Source organism: Dromaius novaehollandiae, chromosome 9 (assembly GCF_036370855.1).
Source record: "Dromaius novaehollandiae isolate bDroNov1 chromosome 9, bDroNov1.hap1, whole genome shotgun sequence".
Classification (NCBI taxonomy): domain Eukaryota; kingdom Metazoa; phylum Chordata; class Aves; order Casuariiformes; family Dromaiidae; genus Dromaius; species Dromaius novaehollandiae.
In genome coordinates, this window is record NC_088106.1 from 6,928,717 (window position 1) to 6,955,218 (window position 26,502).

General features: G+C 48.4%; 1 protein-coding gene across 4 annotated transcripts in view; it reads right to left on the minus strand.

The window, feature by feature from the left end:
• TNIK (TRAF2 and NCK interacting kinase) overlaps positions 1–26,502 on the minus strand; it is a 197,997-nt gene that overhangs the window by 73,008 nt on the left and 98,487 nt on the right. For all 4 annotated transcript variants that reach the window (XM_026105684.2, XM_026105681.2, XM_064516611.1 and 1 more), the window contains exons 3-7: positions 19,400–19,456; positions 14,657–14,782; positions 4,108–4,218; positions 2,181–2,271; positions 674–804 (exon numbers count right to left, since the gene is read on the minus strand). In XM_026105684.2, coding sequence (XP_025961469.1) covers positions 674–804; positions 2,181–2,271; positions 4,108–4,218; positions 14,657–14,782; positions 19,400–19,456 — 516 coding nt within the window. The remainder of the gene's footprint in view (positions 1–673; positions 805–2,180; positions 2,272–4,107; positions 4,219–14,656; positions 14,783–19,399; positions 19,457–26,502) is intronic.

Here is a 26,502-nt window from a genome sequence, read left to right on the forward strand (position 1 = left end):
AAAATAAACTTTAAAAAGGCAACAGAGATGTGTGAAAAGTAGGTCAGACCCCCAAATGTCTGATTGTGTGGTGACCTTCAGATCTCTGTGTGAATACCAGCCTGCAGGCCAAAAGATGTGATTCTGCCCTTTCTAAACCTGACCTGACTTATCTCCAGAATAAATAGAGCAAATATAGCATGTTTGACTGTAGTATTTAAACATTCAGCACTCAAAAGCAAAGTATCAGGTAGGAAGCGTCAGTCTGACACCTTTCTCAGCATAGAGAAAGACTCCTTCACAGTAACTTTTGAAACGTGAAGAGCACAACAAAGATTCACGATGGACCTGAATTCACATCTCAAAATCTAACTGCCAGAAAGCAAGAGAAGAACACACTGCCTCTTGACATATTTTGCAAAGCTGCAAGCATATACTAACTTCCTGAGGCCTCATGTTGATGGTACTGGGAGATAAAACAAGAGATCAATCATACCAAGCACCCTCTTCATATGTTTATGATCACAACTCTAATTTCAAGCACAGGTAAGTTAATTAGCACATAGGGAAAACCTTTTCTCTGAGTGTCTTGGCTGCTTCAAATCTTTGACTATCAGATTAGTGAGTGTTTTAGACTTTGCAAGGATCACATCTGTACTAATGTATAAACGAGTATGAGTATGCTCAACCTTACCTTAAAGTCATAAGTGGCATCAGGATTTTCATCGCAAGCAATGACCTCGGGGGCCATCCAGTAAGGAGTCCCAATGAAGGTATTTCTTCTGCCTACTGTTCTGTCCAGCTGGGCACTGACACCAAAATCCACTATGGATCAGAAAAACAACAGGACATCGTAAGGTCAGAGACAAACCTGAGCAAAAGTTTTCTGGTGAAGGTAAAACATTAAAATTGTATTAAATTCATTCAGATCAACTTCTCTGCATAGTCAAGAGAGAAACTCTGAGCCAGACACATTCTTTTTTGATCTCTGCTGAGACCAACAGAGGTCAATCAAGGATGAATCTGATCATCCGATTTCTAGGTTTTGTAAGAAACCTTGTGCCTTTTCCTCTTTGCCAGGAGGCAATGAGAAGAAATCACAGCTCCTCATACTAATGAGAAACAGGGTTAGAAACATGAATAAGCAACAGCCTTTGTTCTATGTTTTCTCATTTGAATTAAAGCCTGCCAAATATTTGTAGAAGCCTCATTTTCCTACCTAAATTCTTCTGGGAAACGGCATAAATGCAAAAGACTTAAGGAACTGAGGGCTAAAGACAAAGGCCCACAGGGAAATGTCAAGCACAGAGCTGCAAAATGAAGCAAAAACTGATGAAATCAAATCAATGAGAAAATATTCCATGGTCCACTAAGTTCACTGTGCACAACATAATGGTTGGAGATTTGCCCTGGAGAATTTCCCCTTGGAGGGGAATCTTCACCAGCACAAAGCCAAACAAGTTGGTGGTGCCATCTGTTAAGCTGGCTTTTTATTCTGCTGTAAAGAGAAAGACATGGTAAAACAAGGCTTCCGCCTCACTTTACCAGTGAAAGGGATCTTTCATCACTGGCATAAATTAAAATGCAAGAAGACAGCTTTAATAACATAGGTGCTGGACAACTGAGGATATCAGCACATCATCTGTGCTCATCCGCTGTCTTCCATATGATCTTCTTGTAGATGACTGCTCTTCCGAAGAGTGATTAGTACTGCATATGAAAACCAGAGCAGTTCTTGCAAATCAAGCTCCCTCCTACAGGTTGGCTTGGGAAACAAACCTGGATTGTATCAGACGGAATTGAAGGGATTATGATCCTTCAGGACACCACTATGAAGCTGTGGGTAAACAGGCTTTGCTATTATCTAGGGGTGCACATATTTAAATTTTCAACTTGAGGCATGAAGAAAGGTCATGACTGCAACCCATATCTGAGAGCAGAGCTACCCAAACTATCTGTCCAAAACACTGCTGCAAGTGCATCTTTGCCTGCAGAACCTGATCATCAATCACTGACAGTTTATTGCATGACACTCCGTCGACACCCAAGGTCGTATTATTGAGGCTGGCACAAAGAAAAACACCCAGGAGCTCTTTGTATCCATCCCCATTCCCCAAGTCACTTACACAGCCTCTATCCATTTTGTTTCTTCTCTCCAGCCAGCCTACTTGCTATTTCCAAGAGCTCTAACCCACTCTTACCTAGTTTAACTTCTGCGTTTTCCGTCAGCAATACATTCTGTCCCTTGATGTCTCGATGAATTACTTTGTGCTGGTGTAGATGACTCAAACCCTAGAGAATTCAGAGAAAGGTTAGAGGAATCCAAGTTCAAAGCATGTTATTTTCTGACATTCCTCCTCAACCAATTATGCTCCAGAAATGAAAGATTCACAGTTGGAGTTAAGCACTTGAGAACACTTTTGTTTATCATGTGTTCAAAATACTGTCCTACGTTACACGCTGGGAGGACATACCCGGCAAGTGAAACACCCACTTACCGGCTACGCGTGCAGCAGTGGGTGCTCTCTGCAGCGAGAGAAAACAACTGTCAATTCTACAGGGATTAAGACCAACCTTTCAGTTTCAGCAGGAACCCATATTAACCCAAATTCCTCAGCCTCTCTAGACATTTTTTTTCTCCATGGGCATTTTTGCCTTCAGGGAGCCATTTGTGCAACAGAAATAATAGAATGCTTTTGTCTCCTTTCTGTGATTCCATCATCCAGAAACTGAAAAACCAATTCTCTTTTCATATTGGTCCAATAAATGGGGCTCCAATACATTAACAAGCTTGTATTGAAAAAGCTACCATGCAAGTACAAGTATTATCACTTGCACATATCCCTAATAGAGATATCACTCAAATTAAAATCCTATCTCGGAGGCTAAAGGTAAACTAGCTTTTCTGTTGTGCTTTTTTATTAGCTCATTAATTTCTTCTTGCAGCCTACATTTTTATTTCATTCATTTATTATTTTAGGTTCAAAGAAACATCCACCTATATTGCCAGCTTAGTAAAACAGATTACTTAAAATATAGATTACTTCAAAAACTAATTTTGCATTAGGTTTACATTTCACATTAAACATTCATATTTTAGGAAGAAAATCATTTTTGGTATCACTGCTGATAGTTATTAATCATGTCACGCGCGTTCCTTTGGGGCAACACGACGGAACAAGCTGTGCGTAGGAGCCCTGCCGCACTCCTTTTCACCCATATTAGACCCAGTCAGACGCCCTTTGACCCTTTGTGTACTGAAGTTAAAGCGAAAATTTCACTGAATTTCAACAAATCCGGCAGCAGTGCAGGATCAAGCATACTGTTTCAAAATTACAACAGGTTCCCCAACTCCTGAAACAGTACAGAGGCCCCGAGGGGCAGCCACAGGGGACAGTGGCACGGGACGCGGCTCCGCGGTCACCTTCTGACTCACTGACCAGGATGACTTTAAGAGAGAGGCTCAGAGGGTTCATATGTTTAAAAAGAGCCTGTGTAAGTGTGGTTTCCTCATGCTGAAACGTCTGTGCAACTGATGTTCATGGAGCGACAGATTTGTATGTCGGGGGAACCATTACGACCACGTAACCTGACCTCATTTGCAAAAAACGCGAGCAAGCCTTTGCTGAAGGTGCCAGCATGTGAAACTCTGGCCCAGCCCATTTTAGGCCGTTCCAGTCAAAGCTTTATCTTGGGGTATAAAAGCTGCAGCATCCTCATTAAAGCCAGAGACATGTGGATTTGAGAAAACATGGGGGATTTTTTCATCACAAAGATTATTTCCACAGACTTATTAGCTCTCACCTTTCTGTTAATTGAAAGCTTAATTCTAATGTGCATAAATCCTTGCCCGATTAATATTAAAGGAAATTATATTTTTGTTGAAGGAAAAAGGGTGTTAAAAGTCAGGGAACTAATGGAGCTAAAGGGCATTAAACAGTGCTTATCTATTCTGCATCATACAAGCACATGAATCAATGATGCCCACAGGCACCAAAGCAGCTCTAGTCCATGGCAGCGCAGCAGCCATGAAGCCGCAGGGGCCATCTCAGAGGCTTCACATGTTCTCTGGGTATCAAGCCCACCAGCCAGGCGATGCAGGACATTTAGCTCACTCTGGATGCATACCCGTAAAATCTCTCTGCAGATGTAGGCGATCCACTCCTCCTTCAAAGTGTTCCCTTTTGTGTTCTTGATCAGGTCGGTGACGGAGCCAGCGCCACAAAACTCCATCACCAGCTGGCAAAGGAAACAAAAGTGCCATTACTGCAATTAAACTGAAAGCATCCTCGGGGCTGCCATAACCCACGGTAGGACCCTGAAGCTGGCAATGTTGCTATGGCACCGTGACAGTGCTACACAAAGCAGTCACTACATCATTTTGAATCTATCAACTTTTAATCCACATAATTTTTATTAAAAAATAAATCAGTAAGATGCTGGAAGGCTTGAAAGGCCTGTTGCTCTCCAAATGAACCAGAACAAGAAACAGGAACCAGTTTAGTACTGAAAAGCAGAGGAGGAAATCAGAAATCTCAGATCCTACCGTTACATACTCTACATTGTAATTCTCTATTATCAATCTTTAGTATCAATACCAATGCAAGCGGAACTCTTTCTTGCATAGAAATTCTTCAGTCCTGTAAACGTGAAGGCAACATTACAGATATGAGGAAGCTTCTGCCCACAATCTTAAAAACTAGCTTGATTTTTCAAATTTTTCTACTAGGAGATCTTTGTCTTCGACTGCTTTTTCAGAATGAAAACATGTCTTGAGGCGAAGCTTGTCGAGTAGCTGCAACCTCTCGAGGAGACGGCTGGAGTCCTATTGCTTGGGCTGTTTCAAATTAGACTGGGCACCACCGTTTGTACCACTTACAAAGTTTCATAATAGTAAATATAAAAATACAAGGATCTAACCCAAACTCAAACTGAATATTGTCACTGAGCAACTGTGAAATAAAACATACAAAAATAGCACAGGATATGAGTTTGCCTCCCAGGAACATCACCGATTCCCACCGCATCCAGGGAGACATCAGTGGGCTCCAGCACGTACAACAAACCTGCTCGAAGACCCAGAGAGATGCTTTTCTCCCAAAAGTGAAACCGCACTTTCCAATTAGACCAGTTTGTCTGATAAAAGATGTTCCTTTTCTTTACAAGTCCCACCTTGCCAGGTTCTTAAATGTACAATTTTAAAGTTTCTTATCATGTGAAGCTTCCATGGTATTTTTCCTAGCAAATGACACGACTTTATTAAAAGCAAGGGCCAAGAGGATAAGGAAGAGGAGAGCAAAAAGGTTAGTCCCAACCAAATTGCTCAGAGTGATTAAAAAGACCACTGTTTTTAAACAATCATAAAATGCAGACTGAATACTGCTATAAGCCTTTAGTTTAAATAAAATACTTGAGCAGAATATATCTTAGCTGGCTGAAAGAGCACTTTGACCATGGCCCTATCTTTAGTTCTGATATTCAGTTTCTCTCATCTTCCTAAAGTGACAGCTGAAAAATTCTTTGCGTGTCCCTGCTACGTCATGAACCTGACTCCAAGAAATAACTGTGTGACTGGCCAAAGTCATCTCCGTGCACAGGGAATGAACGCTGCGGCAGCGTCTGCAGCTTTCCCATCCTAGCACGGGAGACTGGCAATGGGATTGGGCATAAGTAGAAAATAACGGGTTACTAGTTACTCCCCAAATGGGGAATAATGGAGCAATTGGTTTCAGAGTAGCTTTCCCTGTCTTTCTTCCCTTTCGCTGATTGACACATGGGGGATATCAGTATCTGCACATGTGCTTGGTGAAATAAATATTTGGGATACCGCTGCAGCAAGCGCTGTAAGGAAATCCTTGGAGAGCAGAACTACCCAACAAATGCTTTCCAACCCCAAAGACACTCCCTGCAGCACTCCTCAGTCCCCGACCCACGGAAATGCATCCAGAGGCTCTTGCTAGGCTATGGAGGACGCAGAGCTTTGTGGCTGGGAAAAAAGGCAAGGATTTGGTTAAGAACTGCCGCACGTCTGTCCTCTCCCGCAGCAGTCAGACAGGCGCACGCACACGGTACCTGTCTGCGCTCTTACGAGCTGAAGAGCTATGGAAGAAAAAGGGCAGATTATACCACATATTACCATCACGATGCTTAAAAGAAGATGGAGCAAACATCATTAGAAGTACCCAGTGCATCCATTACTCTTCCAGACTGGCTTTACGGTGCTGCCGATTCTCTCAGCCCTAGACGCTGTCCCTGATTATCGCAGACGAAAGGTTCATTTTGCCCCGGGAAGTGAATAATGCAGCCACCGGCTGATGTATCTGAAATCCGTAATTGTGAAATCTCCTGGAGAGTAATAAAAAAAAAAAAAAGGGGGGGATAGAGGGAAAGAGAAAAAGAATCCCAGGGGGAGTGTTTCCAGCTTCGCTTTTTAAGAGCTGCGCTATCCCATAACATCTATAGGAAAATATCCAGTACCAGCAGATCTTTGGCAGTACCAGCAGCTTCAAGGTCCAGTTGGGCAGGGTCCAGGGGGGCTTAGCAGTGCGCACATGCTGCTAACGCTAAGGCATTTCCATTACACTTTGCCATGAATTCTCTAAGAGAAAGAGCAACAGAAAGATAACGAGGCTGCCAGCAAATCCCAGTCCATAATGGAAGGCTAAAAGACACCTGACTTGAAAAAATACCATTTCCAGAAGTTTTCTATTGAAGTGAAAAGGAACCAAGCAACTACTGCTAACTAAAAGGAATAAAACACACAATTATTTCTCCAGCAAAACTCACAATTGCCAGAGTTTCTTTTTGAAATTCACAAACTACAGCAAATGTAGCTTTTTTAATGAGGTATTTTTCAGTGATGTTGGCTGTACAGGTTGTGCTGAGCACAGAGCTGGCTGCCAGAAACTTTCTTTCGACCTTTGACTGCGGCTCTGTGATCACTGAACACCGCAGCTCGCTGCATCCCGGCCAGGCAGCGGCACAGGGAGGGTCCGGATCAGCTGTGGCCGCTCCAGCACCCTCCCACGGCAGCAGCCAGACGCGAGGCACTGACATTAGTGCTGGCTGCAGAGGACAGAGGCAGCAAAGGGCCTGCTGGCACAACGTTAACCCATTGCCTTTTTATTTTTCTTTCTTTTGGAGAAATCTGAAGTGACAGAAGGCGCTTATACCACGTCAGTGCTTTGGGTGGTGTACCCGGGGTGTTTTTGATGGGCTCCGGGAAGGCCCACGGCTGGGTTTGTTGTATCGGTGTCTCACGTTCTCAGGTCTCCCCCGTCGGCAAGCGCTTTGCAGACCTCCGTACCACAGCACTTGCATTTCAATGGCATTCTCCTTCTTTCACCCGTCGGGAAATGCAGGGTGATGGATCGCAGTCAATAACGAAGCGATGGCATGGCTCTCACCCCCGCGTGCTGGCTGCCGCGCGCACCGGCCCTGCCCGTCTGCTGAAGCCAGGCTCGGCTGCGGTGCCGCGGGCCGGCGTGGAGGGCTCTGCTGCCCGGGCAGCCGCTCCGCGCTCCTGCCAGCTCCTCCGCCCCGGCACCGAGGAGCAAAGCTGCAGCATGTGCCGGCACCTACCGCACCCGTCGCCCCTGATGGCTCTGGAGCCTCCTCCGACCCTCAGCAGCAGGACATTGCGGGAGCCCCGCTACGACTCACACAGTGTAGGCTCCAAAGAGAGAAAACACTGAAGACCAGTAAGGAGGTACAGCGTGAAACGAGGTCAGACCTCGCCTAAGACATGATGCGTTACGCTGGGCAGCTGAGTCCAGGAAAGACAGCGGAGCAAGGACGAGAGAGGACCAGCAGGATGATCGGGGAAAAGATAACTGATAGTCTTCTCAGAGGACTTGCAGGCCTGTTCAACCGGCCAAAGGACGGCTGGCTAGGGGATACGACTGCATACTATAAATAGCACGGACAAGCGAGCACCAGAGAGGGAGAAGAAGTATTTAAGCAACAAAGTAGATATTGGCACAATATCAAAGGGTATAAACATCCTATGGATATATTTCATTTGGAAACCAATGGAGGTTTCAGAACAGCCTTCCAGTAGAAAAAAAGGAGCAGAACTTTCAACCAATCTTAGGACAGAGCTTAATACATTTAGGAAAAGTTTCAAATGACTCAGTTGTACTTTCCTATCAGTCTTACATCTCTAGGAGAGTACTTTGTCCGGCAAATGCTTGTATTGTCACCTAATTTATTAAAGGAAGATGCTATGGTGGGGTAAGACAATAAACTTGAAATGAAGATTGAATTTTTATTAACCTTAATTAAAATTATCATCAAGATGGGATAAAGGTAAGCTCATCTTCTGAAAGTTAATTTGCAAGGCTATTTATTGAGGAAGCATTTTTAAATACAGTTCATTTACTTAGCTCTTCATATCAGTGACACAAACTTCATAAGCAAGGCAAATTCCCAAGCAGCGGCTGTGAGTCTCTGCCCTGCCTTCTCAGGAACCCTTTAAGGAGCCTTCACCACTTTCAACTCAACCATGACCTTCCTTAGTTTGGGAATGGCCACACAGACCTGTGATCCCGTTCCCACTGTACGTTACCTTGAAGAGCTCGAACAAGCGCATCTCCAGTGCGAAAACCACCCTCCTGGTAATGGCAATCCACCCCACGCGCTCCAGAGGGGCTCCCCTGGCTCACCCAAACCCTTAACCCTGCAAGCCAAATCCTTCCTTCTTCCTGTTCCCCACCCCAAGAACTATTTATTCAACTTCTCTTTTTTTAAGTCACTGAAAACGATCCCCAAACTCCCACAGGCTGAATGCTATGGGAAACGTGTCCTCCCTGCCACATCCTGGCCCATTCTCCTCCAGGCCCCTCGCAGGGGCTCCCACCTTGACCGCCCTGCTGTGGCCTGGCCCACGTCCAGAGACGTCACCTTTAAACACACAACAGCCAGCCTGGAGGGATGGCTGCGGTGCCCTGAGAAGCCGCCAGGTATGGGTGCAACAGCTCTAGCAGCAACAGGTGACCCGGTGACGAAAGCAGCCAGAGTAATGCAAAACCAGCCAGGACCAACCACGAAAACAGGCAGGACCGACCCTGTCTACGTGGAAATGTGTCATCCCACCACACCGCAGCAAAAGCGGCCGGCCGGAGAGCGATGGCACCCGGCAAAGGGGATGGACAGACACCTGCACAGGCTACTCGCAAAAACCATAAGAAATGCAATTCAGTTTCTTAAACCCAGGGCGTACGAGCCTCCCACCTCACCCCCAGCCTGGCTCTCTTCCTCCTGCTGTCACTCAGCGCAGCTCCTGGTACTGAAACTACACCTGGAGCCAGTGACGGAGCATTAGAAATGCAGAAGCCATCACGTGGTTCAGCTGCAAAATCAGGGCCTGGTTCAGAAACCGAGAGAACGATAGATTTTGTATCAAGCGCTGATTAAAATATTCTGTAGAAACAAACATCCCTGTTATGCACGCTGAACTGAGAAGAGAAGCACGGGTTGTAATTGCTTGTGCAAACGCTACCGCTGAAGCAGGCTGCAGGGGAAGCGCGTTACCTGCAGCGCTCCGGTTCTGCAGCCTGCCTGGCGCAGGCACCACCGCCGCTGCAACACCCCTCTCCGGCTGCAGCCCGGCACGGAAACAGAGGCCGCCGCGGTTCTGGTCTCCTTTCTTTGAAGGCAGCGGCCTGCCATACAAATGGCTCTTGCAGATTTTCATAAATAAATAATTTGCCTGGCTGCATTCTGCTGGCACCTCCTTACAGCTCGAGCCCAGGCAAGCAATCCGTAGCACTCAGGGAGCCCGAAGGTAGCTCCAGCCTGAGTCCCGAGCAGGCAGGAAGCTTTGGGCTTAGGAACAGGAGAGAAATGAGACTGAGAGCCTGAAGTCTGCAGTACACACAGGGCTCCCACTGAAATAGCTTTGAACAGGAATGAAAATTAAACAGCTTCAGCTTACATAGCCACAAAGCAGCAGAAAGTCTTTCTTCTAAAAGCCCTACCCTCTCGGTCCGAGTCCGAAGGAGAAGCCCTGTTCTCCTCCAGCCTGCTTGTGATGGACCCTCATCAAGCTTTCCCGTATAGTCCCCTTCCACGTCTCGGGTCACGCTGATGGACCAGGGATCTTGAAGGAACTAATAAGAATTACAGCTCAACTGAAAACCGTCTCCTGTCAAATGTTTAATGATTTAATTTCTGTGACACAAGGTATCATCAACCGTCCAAAAATATTCTCCAGTTCCTATGAGCAGATTAAGATCAACCCTGCTCCGAGCTGCTCAGGTGCAAACCCAATGGATTCAACGGCTTTGCATACACTGGTCCCATTTTAATAGCCACTTTCAGCCTCGCTGATCCCGTTTTTGCTCTGCAGAACCTGGTGTGATTCCACCACCGCAGGACTTGCTGTGGGTGTCTACCACAACTGCAGTGATTAAAACAGGTGTCTGCGGTTCAAAATCTGAAAAACGAGTGTTCTCACCACCGCTTTGAACAGTACCCCGCCAAGACCTTCCCCTTTCCTCTCAGGTCCCGCACTTCGGACCAAGATTATCCCTCTCCCCAACCCTGGCTGCAGTTGGAGTTGATTTAGCATCCTTCCCCAAATCACCTGAGTTTGCTCCTCCCAAGGAGCTCCTCCGCCTGCAGAGGACGTGCCAGGAGGCTGAGCCACCGCCGGCCCTGTCCCCGGCTGCGTCCCCGGCGGGCAGCCCGCAGGGACCCTGGGGACACTTGCCGAGCACAGGTATTTTGAAGCCTGCCTGTTAGTCATTTTTTCCCCTTCATTATACATCTACCTCCCAACTCTTTGTTGGGGTTGCCATGGAAGCAATCCATCTCCAGCCTGGAAGACAAGTACCTCTCGGCCCTGGGGACCGGCGCCGGCGCTCTGCCCTCGGCTGTCACCCGCCCGCGGCTTCGGCCGAACGCTGCGTAAATCCAATCCTACACGCAGCAGCAAAATCCGATACCATTGCACATGCACGGCAGATCTCCTCGGTTAATCACTTCGATACGCTACAGGCAGCAAGGGCAGAGGACAAACACCCAGCAAAGCGGCACCTGTATCACCCCGCGGGTGTATATGGTATGTTAACATACGGCAATGGAGACCCTGCAGCTCCCAGTCGCAGTCCTGCAATCCGGCCTGGAAGAGCTATGCGCTCAGGGAGGGATCCTACGGGAACGCATTGCCTTCCCCATCATGTTCAAGCTTTGGTACGAATGTCCCAACTCCCCCACCACCAAAAAGCAAACAAAAAAGCTCAAAACATTCCCCCCCTCCAGCCCCTGCGCAATCCCACCCTGACACAAGATCACACCCGTGCCCCATAGCTCCGGCAGGGCCATGGTGAGGCCACCTCTGCACCTGGATTTGGCCTGTCCTTCGGCCCCTGTCCCCCTTCCCTCCGAGCCAGCGCAGCTCACACCCTCCGTCCGCCCAGTCCTCCCTCCGGAGCCTCTTCTGCCCCAGCTCCTCCAGGTAATCGTCCTGCGAAGGAGCTGCTCACGCACGCGGAGGGAGGCAGGGCAGAGAGGAGAGGCCGCGTAGCGCAGAGCCTGCAATGTCAGGTGCTCCGGCTCCTCTGCGGCCCCCGGTCCCCACTGCCCAACACCAGGGCCAGTGCAGCCCCGGAAAGCGGCACTTCATCCCAAACAGAGATCGGGCTCTTCCAGTTCTGCTGCCTTCCGTAAAGGTTGTCCCTCCCGACTTTCACTTCCTCCTTATTCATGCACCGGATCTGCGATACGCATCTCCATTTGCTGTGATGTGTCTTCTAAAATATGCTCTGCCTGGCTCTCCAAATGCAGGAAAATTCCCTTGTTTAATAAGCTCGTCTTTCACAGCCAGCGGCTGCCGCTGAACGGAGAGCGGCCGCACCGACAGACCTGTTCATCACCGCGGCACAAGCCACGACAATACTTCATGTCAGAAGCTTCCCGTGTCTCCGAGCGATCTTAATCTCCATTGAAAGAGCTCTCTGTTTTTTATTTCCATATCAGCCTTCTGAATGTCGATAAAAAGAATTACTTGGGCATTATCAGAAACCGTTTTATTCCAACAAAGGGCCGATGAAAAATAAACAGGCCTTTATCTGTGCGGCACGACTGATAGAGTTCGCACGAGCTCTAATTCAATCAGATCCTGGAAAAACAGCTATATAACACGGTGATACCAGCACACCTCTTCCCCACTGCCGCGGAGGTTTCCTTTGGGTACCGCGACCAGCCCCGGCACTGAGCAGAGACTTTAGTATCTCCTGCACCAGCACTGTCACCTGGAAGGAAAGCGGCTTTTGCAACAGCTTTCTTCGTTTGACCATAAGAAAGGCCCCAAAATTGAGATGAGAGTTAGGTGGTCCAAAAGGAAATTCAGACCATCTAGTCTGCCTCTCTCGCAGGCAGTCACGGGGAGCCCGAAGACAAGTAGGACAGCCGGGAACCCAAGACTTGTTCCCTCCGCACAGCCGGGCGGCCCTTGGAGAGCAATCACACCTTCAGCTTCTGCCTTCAGCCACCTGAAGCGATGCAGCACGCGATGATGGAGATCTCAGTTTAAGGCTCTCCTAACCCAGGGAGAGTTTTCTACTGAGCTTTTCTTTCTGGAAGTCTGGACTGCTCTGGATGGCCAAATCGTTTTATTTCAAGGTTATTTGCCGTATTTGCCCCGTAAGCCCGTGCTCTGGACAGATCCCAACCCAGCGGTGCGCTCCGGGCTGAGCCCAGCTCCTCCAAGTGCTTCTGTGCGTAGTCATGGGTCTGGCACGCTGTCGGCGGGGTTTGGGGTTTTTTTGTTTTTTGTTTTTCCCTCCAGGCACTCCAGCAGCACAGGGGATTTTTTTTTTTTTTAAACAGCTTATAAAACAGCTAAAGCCAAATGGAATTTCACGGGATGAAAAGACATTTCTCAGCTTGACAGCTTTCTCCTCGCTGAATTCCAGGCCTGCTGCAAAGGACATGTTTTTTTCAAAAGTTCCCACCAAAAAAAACCCCCAAATAACAGAAGCCTGTGGAGCCCAAGTCCCCAGGTCTTCCCAATAATTCTGCACAATAGAAAATCTTTGATAACAAAACGATGCATGCAGAGCCCCACCGGCGCCGTTTCTGCCACAGGTGACATGGAGCAACGTCCCCCGTAATTCCCTCCAGCTCTCACAGCCCGCTGACGTGCCGGCATGTCGGCGCAGTGGCAAACAACCGAAGCAATTTCACTGGAAACCTTGTGGAGCTGCTAAAATACAGCCTGGATTATGTGAAAACTAAATAAAAGGACATTCTACAGGCTCTCTGTGGAGATATAGCAGTACAGGTCAGGGAACTGTTGTTAAAAAGGATGAAAAAAATTTTTGGAAGCTGACACTAATTCACAGCTCTCTGTTTTTTTCCATATATTTTTATGTATATACATATACTTGGAGGCAGGGAAAGGTTGTGGCACACAGAGGATGAAACAGCATAGGCTTCATCTCTTCTCTGGGGCCTTCCAGCTGAACTGTGGATATTTGTTATTCCTGAAAAATCAGGCCCTAACAATCTCGTTCAGACACGGCAAAACTTCAGCAGCCAAGATAAGCTTTGTTCTTATGGCTGCTCCTTAAAAAGGGCGAGGACACTGCTGCCTTCCCAGAACTTAATGGAAAACGCACATAGCACGGAGCACACCTGAGAAAAGGTTGGCACCATCTTCTTCTGCCCAAATACATCTAGCATACTAAACCTCCACTATAGATAACTATAGATACAAGATAACTTTGCATTATTTATAGCCTGAATGTAAGCTGCCTGAGCCTTCCCTTCAACACTGACATAATAAAAGCAGTATCTCAAATCACTGGTCAGATGCTCCCATGAGCTGCAGGCTGTTGCTCCATAGATACCGCTCAGCACAGCTGACCTCAGAACACAGCACAGTAACTTTAATTAATTTTTCATATCCCTTATGATAAGGAGCAAGGCAGTGCCTGGAGCACCGACCTGCAGCGGCTGCTCAGGGCCCTCCCCAGCCCGGCCGCCGGAGGCAGCGGGCTCGCCGACGCTCCTGCTCTGGCTCTCCCCGGAATAGAGGCAGATTTAAACCCCATCCTCCGAGGTCTGGGAATGCTGAATAAATAACTGAGAAGCCACTGTCCTCTATGGATAAAGGGAAACAGGAGGATGAAGTAGGCAAGGATTTACCGGGAGGCAAAGCAGCTTTCCCCCCTTCCTCAGTACCAGGTGATGCTCTCTGAAACGGCTGAACAGCTACGGTCCGTTCTGCTGCCCTTTCTCAGCCCCCTCCTCTTCATTTTTCTGCATTGTCCCCATGAAACAATAATTAAGGCCAAAAGTTGGCAGGAAACATGAGCGCCCAGAATCACCCCCAACCAGCCTTTAAGCCTCCATCTTCCTATCAAAGCTCCCTTTTTCTTTCAGCTGTTTTTGATGCATTTGTTTATTTTCATAGGATAGAACAATTTTCAAATGACTGTTATAACAAAGACGCTGTTAATGATCATCCAGAACAAAACTGTTTTCTATCATCAGTCTGCAACTTTTTATGGCTAAATGGAGAAGCATTTTTCAGTGCAGGAACAGCCTTTTCAAAGCCAAAAGGACACACACAAAATAAGGCTTTTTGTAATACAGGTGGTGGCGAGAGCACAACACAGAGAAACTGTTTATGTCAAAGCCCACTGACTTTAAAGAAAAGAAAGTAATTTACCCAGAGCTGATCATCCATTCCCGGTGGGTTCTTTTTAATAAAAGCACCATAATATGTAGCGATATTTCGGTGATGAGAATATTTCTTCAGCATGTTAATTTCTTGTTTGATCTCCTCCTCTTCATCCTGGGATGAGGGGAAAAGCAAAGAAAACCAACATCAGCGGCACAAAGAGACCACGCTTCACACGCTCAGCTTGCTCTTCATCACGTTGGTTAACTTCCACACACTACGTTTCCTTGGGCCATGTATTTACAGCCACTTTTCACAGCGTGCAGTTCACACCGCAGCCTGGGGAGCCTGAGGTTCGCGTTGGAGACGAACGGGTTAAAAATGTGCCCTTGTGCAAAAAGATAAGAATAGCAGGATCAGAGGAAATACATGCTTTGCCACATCCCCTATCGCATTTCTGAGCCCTGAACTGGAAAGATCATCAGGCAGTGCAGAAACCAGTTCGCTTCCAAATGATTCAGATCCATGGCACCTCTTCCAACACAGGATCCCAAACGCAAGGAGCAGGTTTAAGTGAGGACAGGCAGCCATTTCACACTGGTGGATAACCAGCCATCCCAGTGCACTGCTTAAAGCCACTGGGCACGAAGGGGAGTGAAGAGCCCAGAGAAGCTCCTGAGCAGTCACACACCTGCGCATGATAAATACCTGTCCGGAGGGGGTGGCCAAAGGCACCGATTCGCAGGACAGGCAACGAAACTGGGTCTGGCCCAGAAATAAGCCCTTGTGTGGAGCCCTGTTCTAGATCCAGGGAGGCACCAGTATGAAAGACTTTGGCATCTATTACCAAACAGGAGATCCACAGACAGACTGCATGTTTTGAGCAACTCAGCCATCCCTCCACCTTTTTAAACTAAGCCCTTTGTAATTTGTGTTTGTACCATACTGTTTGCAAGCTTAACCATACTTGCACTGCTCCAGTGATGCATCAGCTGTGCTGCACATCCTTCTAGACCCGTCGGTGGCCCAACAGGATGGTTTTCTAGAGCACCCTGCATCAGCCTTCTGCAAGCCAGCTCCCCTCCAGCAGCGTGACACATGCTCCTACCACCGCGGTAAGGCAGGAAGCAAGCACAAGGCCCTTGCTGACATCAGTCACCGCACGGTTTTTCATTCCCAGGCTCGCTAGGTGGAAAGTTCAGGGACGAGGCTGACATGGACTTTGCTCTGGTGCAAGAGCACGTCGGGGGACGACTGAAGTGAGCAGCTTTCGGCAGCGTGTATAATTGGCGACAGCATCGTGCGGAGAGCAGGCAGCCGCTGCCCAGCCTGCCAATTCAGAGTATGCTCTTCTAGACTAATTCAGTCCTGATGCAAGATCACTGGTTCCTGTGGGCTTTAGCACTTTCACAGCCCCTCTCCATTTGGTTCGCAAAGCCACAATAGCTGAAGCAGCTTAGGCAGGAGAACTGCATTGACAACTGTTTTGAAGTACTGCCGCTTTGCTTTCAATGTGATCAAACATGCCCTGATTTTATTTTAAGCTGACAGCATTCCAGCCCACTGGAATTGCACGGACCGTGGTGCAGGCAACAGCAGTTAGCACCTTGATGTTGATTAGCTTTATTGTAAAGGCACCAGAAGGACTGTTACTTCTTTCCCTCTCTATTACCCTTACTTCCCTCTCCTGCTTGATCCTGAATGCCATTTTAGAAACCAGCAATGATAAGACACCCTGGTGATCAGCTAAACTGCATTACGCGGCTCTTTTAAAGACCAGTATTTCCTGACCAGATGTCACACAACACATGGAGAGAAACATTGATTTCTTTCCAAACTCCTATGGAAAGTGATTTAATGATCACACTCTTTAAGAGAGAATTCAGGGAAGAGCGCTGAAGATGAGGACTAGAGGAACAAATGGAAGAATTAGCTAGGTCGAGCTCCAATGTTATCTTCAGTAAGAACAGGGAGGGCATAAACACCAAAGAGGGTGAGGAATGGGCCTAAAGATTTCAAGAAAAACCTGTGGACAAACCTGAAAGACCTTTTTCACTTTGTTCCTTCTAACGGTCAACACAACTTTGCTTGGCTTCACGCGGCTGGAGGACCAGGGAATACAACACTTAGTCCATCGGGACCCCGGAGGGAGGAAGGAGGATTGCTGTAACTGGAGAGGGCCCATCTAGCTCACAAAGAAACCTGACCCCACGGTCAACCACCAACTGATCCAGATGAGTACTTCACAGGGTGGATGCAAGCACGCTCTACATGTTACGTGTTACTAAGACATGGACAGACCACGAGGGTACGCATCAAAAACTGGACCTCTGGGTCCCTCTGGAGAAGAGATGACTGAGGGGGGATCTTATCACTGTGCACAGCCATCTGAAGGAAGGGTGTAAAGAGGATGGGGCCAGACTCTTTTCAGGGGTGACCAGTGACGGGACGAGAGGCAACAGGCACGAACTGAAACACAGGAAGTTCTGTCTGAGTATAAGGAAACTTCTTTACTGGGAGGGTGACTAAGCAGCGGACCAGGTTGCCCAGAGAGGTTGTGAAGTCTCCATCCTTGGAGATACTCAAAAGCTGTCTGGATAGCTTCCTGGGCCACATGCTGTAGGTTAACCTGCTTGAGCAGGGGGGTTGGACTAGGTGATTTCCAGAGGTCCTTCCAACCTCAGCCATTCTGTGATGCTGAAGTCGGCCTCAGAGCAACCCTGGGGGTGGCTCCAGGGCAGCTCTAGAGGCAGCCCAAGAAGCCATTTCTGGGACGATTCTAGTGGTGGCTCTAGAACGTGGTTCTAGGTTTGGCTCTAGACCTGACTTTGGAAACCACAACTAGGAAACACAGTCAGTACTCTAACCACGCTGTGAGTCTGCTCCATTTTTACTGTAATCATTGCCAGTTCTGCTCAAGTTTGGGCCACTTCAGCTTTCTCTCAGCAACTACAGGGTGTTGGCTTCCGTTCGTGGGCCTCAGAGGTCTTATCTCTGCACTTCCTCTGATACTGCTGTCGCCTGTCACTTAGCTGCATCTCCACTCACGCAATATTAGGGTCGCCTGAAGGTGGGAAGAAACCACGTGGGGGTATTCAGTGGGGTACGAAGAAGCAGAACAGAGCAGAAGTTCAGTTATGGTCTTGTCTTTTAGAGGATTGACTTTAAGACTTGCACACTACACATTAAAAGAAAATTAACCGCTGTGTTTTAATATGGCTAAAAGCAGCTCGAGAGGAAAATAATTAAATATCCAAACAGTAAATCCCCTGCCAAATATTTGATTTAATAACTTGAACGTTCATATCAGCCAAACAGAGAGAGGCAGGAAGCAGCATTACTGCTCCTCTTAATTAAATACATTTCACCTGTACAATAGCTACAGCAGAGTTATTAAGGAGGATTCATTTTTTAAATCCTATTCTGGAAGGCAATGGTTTAGATCAGAGACACCTACTCAAAGACATGGCTGCAGATACCAGTTATTCGGCAGGATCAGATTTGGGCTACTTTTCTCCAACATCTTCACTTGGAAGTAACAACATTTTAAAAACACTGAACTAAATTTTACCTCAAATTTAGCCCTTCTTTGGTCTAAGTAATATTTTGATTTCTCATCTCAAATTTATTCTAACCTCAGACTTTACCTCATGGGATCCTCACCACCATTTATGCCATGGACTTACGTTCAGCAGGTCTGTCCATTTTCTAGCCTGCTGCTTATGAAAACTAGAGGAATGGCATTTGCTGATATTTAAGAAAACAGAAACAAACCTTGCTCACATTTGCTTGGTAATTTCCAACATCATTTCCCCTATTAATACAAAAAAGAACCTGGATAGTTGTCCTGTAGATATACATAACATCTATGCTATTTCAAAACATACTCGTGAGCCAAGTGATTGCTTTCAGACCTAGGCAATTCCGTATGTGCTGAACTCCTGAAAACTAAATAAAAACAGTAATTCAAAAATGAGGTGGGTAGATCAGGATTAAGTCCCAACGTTTGAAATGTGTTGTTTTATTAAAAAAAAAAAGTCTTGCTTCAAAACCTGGCATTGTTTATGCAGGCAGGAACTTTGGGAGGTATAATATTGGACTTAAAAGCTCTTATTCAAGGAAAAAGCATTTTCATGTGATCTTTCCATATGCATCTGCTTAGGTTTCCAGGGGTCACAGCAATTCTACTTGTTTTTTCTTCTGCAGCTGCTGGGAAACGGTGAAACCATTATTTCCCCTAAACCCTTTTATTCATTTAATAACTTGTAAATTCTTTGGTTTCTTAGTCTGATGCAAGTTTCAGAAGAGCCATGTCTGTGAGACTAAGGCAGTGTGCTTCCTCCTCTGTACGGACAGGAGGCACAGAAGTAATTTAACTTACGAAGTGAAGTTATTTGTAACCATACCTGCATAAAGTTCTGGTGAACAAAAGCTTTTCGGGGAAAACACAGATCTGAAGAAACTGAACTGTTTTATGAACATGTGATTGGGTTGCTACGCTTTTCTTCAGAATTCATTAATCTGTTCAAAACAGCCCTGCTGCTGGAACTGGATGCTTCACTGTTTCAGCATAAAATTACTTAATCTCAGAATTCTTCCAGATTTACTTTTCACTCAAACTTTTATTAAAAACACTAACTCTTAATGGCACATTTCAAATTAACTGAGGAGTACTTGCTTCCCAGGAATACAAGCCTTTCACAAACCCTCACATCTTTTTGCATGCGGTCATCTTTCCCCTCTTATCTGGTAGCTTAAAAATACAGGAGGAAGACAAGGAGGATACATTACCCCGGTGACGTCCATAACCTTAATAGCAGCAAGCTGTCCTGTTTTAACATGACGACCCTGCAAAAGAAGAACAGAGAAGTTCATTCATTTTGTCTATCCGGCAATGTTTTACTCAGGGTGGACAACATCCTTGAACAGTCCCCTTGCTTTGGCAGCACTCGCACATGGCTTTTTTCACAAGCATCTTCACACCAGCCATGATGGGAAACCAGTTCCCTTCCCTTCCTCCTGCCACTGCAAGCAGTTAGGGAAGGGCCTTCAATGCTTGCCACGTTTTTCCAGCAAGCAAGTGCTGGAAATGTCCTTGAATGCTCAGCCGCGCTGCCCGGCAAGCAACGGCTCCAGGCCGCTCCTGAGCGAGGACCATGACCTGGCTGTAAGCGGGCTGTTGGAGCTGTGATCATGGAAATATGCTCAAAGCGCACACGCTGAGACGCAGCAGCTTCGGTCCCTTCGTGTCCTGCCCCGCGGCTGCACCCGGCGCTCACGGCTCTCGGGGACGCACCGCAGCAAGCGCAGGGGCAGCGGCACGGGCACTGGGCTCACGGGCACAGACAGCACGAGCCTAAAAGAAACTCCTGAAAACATCCACGCAGAAACAACAGGGCCTAGAAAAATCCTGTCAAATCTTCTTTTAGTCACCAGCAAAAGTCAACTTTGCGACTGGGCAGCTGTGACTCCTACGGCTCAGGGACACTGAGGAGCACCGGGGATGAGCATCCTCGCACACGCTGCTCAAGGAAGGCACCAACACGCACTGTGCTCGCTGAGGACTTTTGCCAAAGCTTAGGCTAGCAGGCTACAGAAGTCTTTAAAATCAGATTTTTGCTATTTAAATGATACCCAGCGCTGGCACAACTGACAAGTGTTTGTTCACGCGAGATGCTCGGGAAGGCAGCCCAGCAACGGCAGCTCCCCTGTGCCGCGGCGTGCACACACACCGGCTCTTTCTTCAGCAACTGAGAAATCAGCAAAGCGCTGCAAGAAGCTGCCCGTTGGGTAGTGCTCAGCTGCATTAATTCTAACAGAAAAATGACTGGAAGTGATGGGGAAAACTACACAAGAGCCTGAACTGTTGACGGTCTCTTAAAAACAACAGAACCGCTATCAAGCAAGCCACAATTAAGAGCCGTTATGGTCAGAACGTATTGGCAGATAACGTCATTACGGCTCAGAAACAATCCCTACTGGCAGCGAAACAGAAAAGCTGAAGTTTAAAGAGGAGGATATGAAAGGGCTCATTTTGCGGAGCTTTACGGCCTGCGAGGCTCAGTCGCTGCGTGGCCGGGTTGTATGCAAACCGCTTGCTCACTTTCTCATTACGCTCCACAGCGCAATCTATCCCTGCACCTTAATAAAGCGCTTTTGCATTTTGCTCTGTGCTGACTTCGAGCCTTTCTTCCTCTCCCAGTAAATGAATCACACAACATTATATCAAAATTGCTCATACCAAACAGTTCTCCCCTCCCTGCCCCCTCGGTTGGAGGGCACACACTCAGCAGCTCAGAAACCAGGAGGAATTAGAAGAAAAGATGCTTCTTCTCCAAGAAAATCTGTAGATACAGATGACGGCAGGAACACCAGGAGGCAAAAGGACACGTCCTTATCTCCCCAGTCATCTCTTGCCGCAGGAGCATCCCAAGGCCCCATCGCAGGAGCCACGAGATGGGAGTGCAGCGAACGGCAGCTCCTGCCCTGCAGCGTTGGTGATCAGCGGAGGGAGGGGAGGATGAGGAGCAGAGGCCGAGGCGGCACGTCGCGGAGCCAGGCCACAGCCAAGGAAGGAACATGCGGTCCCCAAAGTGCAACCCTGTGCGAGGCTCCCCTGGCTACGCTGCCCTCCACAGCTCAGCTCCAAGCAGGATTCAGGGGCAGAGATGAACATCCCCCAGCTTGCCACCACGCATCTCGGCTCCCCAAGGAGCTCATTTGCTCTCTCTCTCCAAGACCCCCCCGGGAGAGACAAGACACAGGGGGAAACGTGAATCCAGCTGGGATTTGGCTTTAAGAGCTACGTCCCCACGAGCCATCGCGTCCGTACAGGGCGCGTGCAGCAGGATCGCTTTGCCCCTGCAGAAGACCATCCTGGGACAAGCGCCCGGTCTGTGCAGCAGCAGCTTCTGCAAACTCTGCCAGAAAAAGCGGGTCACGGAGACAGGCCCAGAGTCCCCCATGGCCTGGCCCGGCCCTAGCTGGGGCACACACGCGAGGAGAAACCGAGCAAACGGGCAAGCGGGCGCCGAGGAGCCAGGGAAAGCATTCCCAGCAAAAACGAAGCCAAATCCTCCGTGCTAACGGGGGAAAAGGAGGGAGGCGGAGGGAACTCGGGGAGGAATGTTAATACGTAGACTTAAAATCAATGATCTATGTTCCCCTCGGTATTAGACTGGAGCTATTCCTAATTTGCAGCGTTACGGTGACAAAATTTGCTGCTCGCAAGGTGCCTGGGCAGGAGACGAGCTCTGTGGTGAGGTCTTCTGGTCTCTTCTGCAGAGCAGAGACGACCCTTCGCGGTATCTCACCTCGAGCGCTGCCAGACACCGGCACCGCTGCCCCAACTCATAGGCTTCGCGGGCACAAAAGCAGCGGCAGGAGGGCTCGGGCCGGCACCAAGCAAACCCCACGCAGGCGGCGGAGCCAGTCGGGAGCACCACGCGGCGTTCGTCCCCTCCAAATTCATTACTCCATCAGGGAGCCAAGTTGCCCGCCAGGACTCCTCACTCATTCAATACCACCATTTGTAAGTCCTGAGCAGCCGCGTGTTCTAGCGACGGAAAAGGAGCTTTGTTTTAAAAAGTACAACGTTAAAAAAACAAAAGAATAGAGCCAGCATGAGGCTCAAAGGAGGGTGGCATGGAGCAAGCAGAGAGGGGAGAAATTCATGGCATTTTGAGCAATGTATTTGCTACCCAGCTTCATTCTGCATGTAACACCTCACTTTGCTGCCTCGTGTTTCTATCATCTGTAGTTTGAAAGAGATACTACCGATGGTATAAACCACACAGCACCACAGTTTAAAGGGAATAGTTCCTATGTAACGGCCAGTTAATTTTATGTGCTACTTTTTAAGGGGATATAACCAGCAAGAAAAAAAGGGACATTAGCATTACCATGATGTAGCTCCCAGAAATGGTCCCAGCATCTCTTTAAATACATAGTGTGATCATATATTATCCCTATGCAGCAATTTATAAATGAATGTTAAGGCCCATGGCTCTGAAATCCAGGGCTGGATTCGAATGTTTAACGTCTTCTGCGCTGCAGAGTTTTAATGGCTTCTATTTGAGCAAAATAAAGGAAAAAATCCATATAAGGATTTGTTAGTTTAAGGATTCCCTTGTTTTAGATTTTAAAAACATGGCCACCTCACATCTTTGCACGAGAAGGTTTTATTACCATTGCCGACATTACTTTTTCTTCTCGCTTAACCCTCACTTTCTGCTCTTCTCTTGTGTAAACTACGCTGCAGTGAGGAGAAGCAGTCTCCTGACCGCGGGACCTGTCGCTTTGAAAACCACAACGCAAATTGAAATACTAGGGCCACGGTTTCACATGCATATTTTCCCGAGGAAAGCTCCCTGCCCAAGCTCAGCGCGTGGCCGCACACCCCTGCTTGGGTGCATTGGACGGAGAGACATGGAGAGACGGAGAACAAGGAGGCTGGACAAGGGACATGTACACCAGCCACAGCACAGCTGGTATCAAACCTCTCAGCAGAGCCCTAGGTTTCCACGGTCGAAATGGCCACGATGCCAAACGTATCTACAAGCCCTCCCTCAACACCTACGTGACACACAGACCACCACCCTTCCTCTGCGGGACAGAAGCAAGGCCATAGCTATGGGGCTGAAACCGAAGGTGAACCCCAAATTAAAGGTGGGACAGCATTTATGGGACCTTACACGTTCAATGTTCAAACATTAAAAAGGATCTGAATTTACATAATAAAACTTACTCATTCATTTGGTCCAACTCCAGTCAAGCCAACCAAGGGGACCTTCCTGGGCCGAGGGATGTGCGAGTTTCCCCTTCAGGGCATCTCCCTGGGCTTTCCTGGGTGGCTTCTCCAGCCATGGCCACCCTGGGCAGCAGCCAAGCAGCCTCAAAAAATCGCTCCACCCAAGAGCTTTCAAGCTTCGTCTTAGAGAGAGAGAGGGTCTGGATTAGAGACAGACCCAAGCAATTGAAAAGAGCACAACTGACCTCTGCGGCTCTGCTTTAAGCCTCTTTCCTCCTTTGAATAAACAGCCCAGATGTGAAAATTGTTTTTATGAACACCAGCTCCACAGTATGTTGGCACTTGCTAAGACCTGTGCCTGTGAAAAACTGAGGCAACCTCGGTTTGGTACGTGTCTTGCAGAGAACAGCAATTTGGAAGGTAAGTGCAAACAATATCGCCCTGGGGTGTTTCATCCAAAGCAAAAATTAAGGTGGAAATGGCAGTTCCAAAAGGAGCCTTTCAGCAAAGCCAGGCTCTGTGGCTTTCCTCCAGCGTGCCCAGCACGGACACTCCCGCACATCCACACGCGCGGAGATGGTCACCAAGCAGGTCTGGACCACACTGCAAAGGAGCGAGAGACAGTTGCGAGGGTTTCGAGAGAGGACTGAGAGCTCTGAAATGCCGGTGAGCCTCCTCCCTTCGACGGGGCAGGCTGCTGAGCAGCACCGCCGGCTCGGCGGCCGCGGAGAGCAACGTCGTGACCCTTATGGCCACGGCTAAGCTGCACAGGGGACACGCCACATCCAAAAGGCCGTGTCAGAACGCACGCGAAGGCGAGCTAAGCCCCAAGAGACTCAATGTCCTACCCTTACCGCAGTAGCGTTCTGCTGCCTATTTCTAGTATTAGTCAAGAAAAAGAGGAGGAAAACAGAAATATTTGAGATATACAGAATAAGAAGCAACTAGAGTATTGGTGCATGGTTGGGCTGGGTTGCTTTGGAGAACGTGGGAGTCCATCCAGCAAATGCGGCCCAAAGATAACTTAGGAGCTAGACCAGCTTAGAAGACATGGGAAAAACCCAAGGCTAGACGGGGCCTTGCTCACATGCTAGCTGAGGCTGGTATTACAGGAACCCAGTTCTGTGGTGCAAGTGAGTGTTTTGGGGCTGCGTTCTCCTCCCCACCACCCCTTCTGCCCGGAGCACAACTGCCGGCACGAGACAGCAGCTCCCACGGCAGAGACCCAGCACCCCGCGCACCCACACCGTGTTTCACCCAGGGATCTCTCCCCGGCTCTTCTGAACGTTAATCAACTCGGCTTTGCAAGCAGTCCTGCAAGAGGAGGAGGCGGCGTCGCTCTCATTTCACAGATTGGTAAATGCTGAAGCTGTGAAGTTGTGAGGTTCGAACACGCAAGGTCACACAGCAAGTCAGCGGAAGCGCTAAGAATAGACTCGGGATGCCCCGACTCCCAGCCCCATTCCTTTACCACTATCCCATAAACCTTGTAAATATTTACAGATGAAGGTAAGAACTTAATATTGTGTAAACATTTACCAAAACAAAACAAAACGCTTTGAAACTTATGTTAATGTAAACCATGAGGGGCACTTAGTCATGCGAAACTCAAGCGAAGTGGAACTGATAAGTACTGAGACTGGGAACTTGTAACACAGACCTGCTTTTCATATCTTTTGTTTGCAGCGATGGATTATTCAGCCACATCCCTGCAGATTTTCCCCCCAGGTCAGGGAGGCAGTGAAACCACGCATTTCTCATTCCACATGCAAACGCTACCGTTAACTCTGCAACGAGGCAGCAGGGACAAGACCAGACTACATGGCCAAAACTTCGGCTCCGTTTCTAGCTTCGCCTGCTGCACTCTTCATGGCCTGATCACTATGTGCCTTAATTATAAATAAACTTTCCCTTTTAATTTGAGATACCTAAAGCTCAGCATTAATACTCTCAATGAAACTATCAAATATAGCATGCATTTGGAAAACAATTGATTTTCATCCCAATATAGATATTTTCACTTTTATAACACAGATGCAAAAAGCACAGAGTAGTTTGAGCGAGATGATGAAAACTGAAAGCGATAGATACAACGCGGGAATAGAGTCAGCACAATGACTTTACATATTACACGACAACAAGCACTTCCCACAGCGTTAGTCACCAACCACATCCTGTGCCTGGGATGCGCAGAAGTAAGCGCATCTGCCCCGGAACATGACCTCCAGCATTCCTCCTCCTGCAGCGTCAGCGCGCGCCGCGATGGCGCGGCGGGCCGGCATCAGGGAGCTGAGCGCTGCTTCAGCCGCACGGGACATTGCTCCCAAAGCTGAGGCAAACCGAAAATTTTAATTAACACGTGGCAAGTGATAAATCGCCCAAGTATGAGCTCCGGACTGGGGTAGCGTCACTGACCAAGGAAAGCACCCACGAGCCATCCCTTGTGGACGGACGGCACGGAGCGCTGCTGAGAAAGCCAAGGCCCTGACGAAGCTCACCTTTGAGAAAGCTGGGAAAAACGCCGTCACGCCAAAGCAAAGCAGCTCTCGGGCTCAAGAGAAGGGGTTTCCCACTCGTGCAGGGGGTGGGAGGCCACGAGGAGACGTGCCACTGACACGGGCAAAAGGGAGGGCAGAGAGTAGCTGTGTCCATGCGAGATTTTGGGCACAGAGGAGCTGGATGCAAGTCCAGTGGTGCAGGAGGGTCACTGCTGGCGAGGGTGAGGATGCCGGGTGCGATGCCGGGCCCTGCTCAACCCAGGCGGGTGCCTGCTTTCTGCTCGGGGCTCAGCTCCAGCCAAGCTAGAACTTCCTTAACATTAATTACACTTGATGCTTAGCAAGACATCCTGTAACTTCTAAAATATGCCTGTACCTCTCTAGCCTCTCATTTACTGGTATTTTCATTTTGAACACTGCTCGAGGGGAGGCCGCTACCGCGCGAGCACCCCACGAGCGTGCCTAGCCCCCGCGCCCTCCCGCGCCACGGCCGGCTCTGCTCCCCCGAGGCCCAGCAAGGACGCGGTTCAGAGCAGGCAGGACTGCAGATGCCTCGGGTCAGCGTGAAACCCCGCTTCGTCCTACACCGGCCTCTTTCTCCAGCCTTCGCACTTCTCAGCAAGAGCCGTCCACACCGCTTGCTGCCA